We start from the raw sequence: 4,899 nt of genomic DNA, 5'->3' as shown, positions 1-4,899 counted from the left end.
AAAAAAAAAAAAAAAAAAACATATACATATATATATATTTTTTAATTTGTAAAAATAAATGTTTGTATTTTTTCTTCACCTTTGTAAATATAACACATATATATGTTCATTTATGCTACTTTTTTTTTTTTTTTTTTGTAATTTCGAATAGTTAGAAAAACTATTGAATATATTACTAGGAATAAAAATAGAGAAAAGGATAAAACGTAAAAAATAAAAATGGTCTTTTTTAACTTTAGCCTATCCTCAAATCTGCATCAAAAAAAAAAAAAAAAAAAAAAAAAAATATATATATATATAAACACATACATATAAATATATAATCACACGCATGGTGTATGTGGTGTATTTTTTATTTCTATTTCTTTTTTTTTTTTTTTTTTTTTTTTACTTGTTTATTATTAATATGGAATCTGCAAAATAGTATAGGGCATTTATGAGGGCAGTGATTTCGTTGCGTTCAAGTGAGCCAATATGTTCGTCACTCACTCCTTCCTAAAAAAAATAAAAAATAAAATGATATACATATATATATGAATCACACATATACATATATATATATATATATATATATACAATATATTATCTGCTTTCTTACCACGAGTGCTATTTGCAATGCTGTTGTTTTCAACTTTCCATGCAATCTACACTTGACACATGGAACACAATCTAGAATATTGGTTATATTCATAAACTTTGATAATATATCTTTGCCGTGTTGAGGAAAAAGTGGTTCCAGAAATTCTTTCGAAGAACATGAATGATAGAAATTTTCTAATAGGTCATCTAACAGTCTCACTGCTTCTTTATCATTCTGTTCATATCCTAAAAAATAAAACAAAACAAAAAAATACATACATACATAAATATATATATATGTATGTATGTTTATCTATTTATTTATTTTATTTTAGACGAACCTGAATTACATTTACATTGCTTAAATAACGACTTAAGACGACACATAGACCTTAACAGGATGGCAAATGTGAAATATAAGTTTTCTATTCTCTCTGGATATAATCCTATTTTTTCTTTAAAAAATGTCACACTATAATCATAATTTAGATTTTTAAGATAATCATTATTAAATTTATTATTCATCTGGATTTCACCAAATACAAAATCGTTCTTTAAATAAAAATATTCTGATGATAAAACAGCTATATTAGATTGCATCCCAGAAATTATTTTATAGAAACTGTTCATTTCTTCACACTCACTTTTTTCATTCTGAAAACAATTTTCTTTGTAAATCATATTCCTTTAGAGGGATCAAAAAAAATAAAAAATAAAAAATAAAAAAAAATAATAAATTTCAACATATATAATATTATATGTATATAATATATATATATATAATATGTGTATATAACATTTTTATAATATGTTTAAATTTTTTTTTTTATTTTTTTTTTTATTTTTTTTTATTTTTTTTTATTTTTTTTTTTTGTTTTTTTTTTTCTTTCTTACCATATATTTCTACCCTCATATGCTGTAAAAGATGGAGAATTATAAACGAGGTCCACATAAGATATAAATCCTTCATTTGAAGGTGCATAAATTCCTAATATATCTTTATACAATTTACTTTCTATAAATGTTTTTTTGAGATCTTCATTTGTCATTTTATTTTCTATAATTTCAATTTCGTTTGTTCTAAAATTATATGGTATTTCATCTTGTTCACATTCACAAACACTACATTTTTTTATTTCTTTACATTTCTCATTACCTTTTAAAAAAGCTTTACATGATAAATGTAAATTAACTTTGAATACTCTAAAATAATCTTTTTGTTTTAATTCTTTTAATATAGGATATACTCTGTATGCATCTTTTTCTATATCTCTTACATGTAAACCTAATAATTTTTCATTGTTTATATAACTTTGGGGGTACTGCACTTCAAAAATATTAAAATACAATAAAATATTTTCAAACTTATTTCTTATATTATCACTAATATATATATAACTTATTTTCTTCCCCTTTAAAAATATAATAGCATATGTTATTAGGGATAATATTAAAGGTATTAACAAAATTCGCATTTTATCAAAATAAAAATAAATAAAAAAAAAAAAAATAAAATCAAATAACAAAATGAAGAACTTATTAACAATCTATAAATGATATGTTCCTATTGTATAAAACATAAATGTGTATATTTATAAAAATTTTTAAAATGTATAACCATACATATATATATATATATATGACTATTACTTGGAACACATCAAAAAAACATAAAATGGTATATAATGAAAAATAACCATATATATAAATATAAAAAAATAAATATAAATATATATAAATATATATATATATATATATGTGAATATATAAATGTAGCTGTTTATTTTGTGATCATATTTATTTTACAAATATATTGATATTAATATATATATATTATATATTTATATGTATATACTTTTGTTTGCTCGCATATTATTTCATATATGTTTTATTTTATTTTCCTTTTTGTCTTCTCTTTTATATATACAATTGTTTTACATTGTATAAATATATTATTGTCATTATTTGTAACTGTATTTGTTTTCTTTAATTTTTTTGAAAAAAGGGAAAAACAATCAAGATCATATTTATAATACATACATAATATCAAATACAAAATAAGAACATTAAAATATAATATATATAAAAATATAATATATATAAAAATATATTTTACATTTATAACGTACAAAAAAAAAAAAAAAAAATATATGTATATAACATATATGTTAACATTTTTCTGTTATATTTTCATTTTTATCATGTATTAGTTTATATATATATAAAATTAATAGATTGTATATATTTATTTTTTTTACTTTAATATTATTATCTAAACTTAATAAATAATATCCAATATTTTATAATATATTTCTTTAATTTTTTATTTTCTTTTTATTAAATAACTATATAAAAAAGGCTTACCAATATTTTTTTACAAGACAATAATTCTTTTTTTTAATATAGAAAAAATAAATAAATAAACAAACCTTTGTTTTTTAAAATTATCATTTTAAATGTAAAATTTAAAAAAATAATCAATTATCATATATATAAATATAATTATTTTTATATATATATATAATTTTCTCTTTTTAATTAAAATTTTTTATTATACTACTAGCCCAAAAAAAAAAAAAAAAAAAAAAATAAAAAAAGAAATAAATAAAAAATAAATAAGAAATAAATAAGAAATAAATAAGAAATAAATAAGAAAACAAATATATAAACTATAACATATGAAAAGTAATATTATTTTATGATATCTGGTATTTACAAGAATAAGACATATATATATATATATATATATATATAAAATATATGTATAATATATATATGTGTGAAAACAAAAAAAAAAAGAAATATGTGAAAATACCAAAAAAAAAAAAACAAACTTAAAACAAAATTATGTATATTTTAAAAATATTTTGTATACAAACAATATAAGCATAATGGGAAAAATCAAACCCCAAAAAAAAAAAAAAAAAAAAAAAAAATTAATATATAAAAATATATTATATATATATAATATTACATATATATATATATCTTTTCAATTTTATTTTATTTTTTTTTTTTTTGTTTGTTTGTTTCGTAAAAGTACAAAAACAAACATATTTCTAAACAGTGTACTACTAATATATATATATATATTCTTAATTAGATAAAACAAAAAATATGATGGATGGAAAGAAAAAGAAACATTGAACATTTAAGCATATCAATAAGAATAAACACATAATTCGTTTATATATTATATATTATATATATATATATTATATAAGTTTTTATTTATTTTATGATAAAAACTACTATATATATTTATAACCACGAAAAAATGTGAATATATAAATATTTTTTTTTTTATTATATAAAACATATATATATATATATATATATATATTATATATGGTATATTTTTATATATATATTTTTTTTTTCTTATACCCAAAATTGATAAAAATAAAAAAAAAAAATAAAATAAAAAAAATTTACAATTTAAAATTTAAAATATATTATATATATATACAAGTAAAAATGAAGAAATATATATATATAATGATTATTATATATTATTATATCTAAAAATGAAATATATATAATATAATTATATATATATTATATATATATATAATATATCAGAATGGTTTAAAAAAGAGAAGGGTTTATTCCTTATAAATAATAATATTATATAATATATACATATAATTGTACATATAATTTTTTATTTTTTTTTTTTTTTTTTTTTTTTTTTTTTACGAGTAGGATAATAAAAAATTTTAATTAAAAAGAGAAAAATATATATATATATATATATATATATATATAAATAATTATATTTATATATATGATAATTGATTATTTTTTTAAATTTTACATTTAAAATGATAATTTTAAAAAACAAATGTTTGTTTATTTATTTATTTTTTCTATATTAAAAAAAAGAATTATTGTCTTGTAAAAAAATATTGGTAAGCCTTTTTTATATAGTTATTTAATAAAAAGAAAATAAAAAATTAAAGAAATATATTATAAAATATTGGATATTATTTATTAAGTTTAGATAATAATATTAAAGTAAAAAAAATAAATATATACAATCTATTAATTTTATATATATATAAACTAATACATGATAAAAATGAAAATATAACAGAAAAATGTTAACGTATATGTTATATACATATATTTTTTTTTTTTTTTTCATCATATTAACATCTGTTCAATTAAATCTTTAAGCTCAGTAATTTGTGTTTCTAGTGGTGATCCATCTTTTGTGACTATAGATGTTGCAATTACAGATCGTGAAATGCCACAAGCTCGTCCCAGGGCCATTTTGCTTCTTACATAAACATAAGGAGTATTCTAAAAAGAAATAAA

The 4,899-nt window shown here is 16.4% G+C and overlaps 2 protein-coding genes across 2 annotated transcripts in view; both read right to left on the bottom strand.

Annotated features, from left to right (window-relative positions):
• Positions 1-110: 110 nt before the first annotated feature.
• On the bottom strand, positions 111-2,054 carry PGSY75_1124000 (putative endoplasmic reticulum oxidoreductin; the record flags this gene model as incomplete). The annotated part of the gene is made up of 5 exons (XM_018786364.1): positions 111-252; positions 392-495; positions 599-825; positions 921-1,264; positions 1,474-2,054. 5 exons carry the CDS (start codon positions 2,052-2,054, stop codon positions 111-113), a joined length of 1,398 nt encoding a protein of 465 aa, XP_018641159.1.
• A 2,671-nt stretch (positions 2,055-4,725) lies between these two features.
• The window catches only part of PGSY75_1123900 (putative splicing factor), a gene marked incomplete at both ends in the record, with an annotated part of 940 nt that continues 766 nt past the window's right edge, over positions 4,726-4,899 (bottom strand). Inside the window, one exon of the mRNA XM_018786363.1 lies at positions 4,726-4,884. Coding sequence (XP_018641158.1) covers positions 4,726-4,884 — 159 coding nt within the window.

Source organism: Plasmodium gaboni, chromosome 11, assembly GCF_001602025.1.
Source record: "Plasmodium gaboni strain SY75 chromosome 11, whole genome shotgun sequence".
NCBI classification, from domain to species: Eukaryota; Apicomplexa; class Aconoidasida; order Haemosporida; family Plasmodiidae; genus Plasmodium; species Plasmodium gaboni.
The sequence above is the reverse complement of the archived record's forward strand: the minus strand, read 5'-3'. Positions and strand labels throughout refer to the sequence as shown.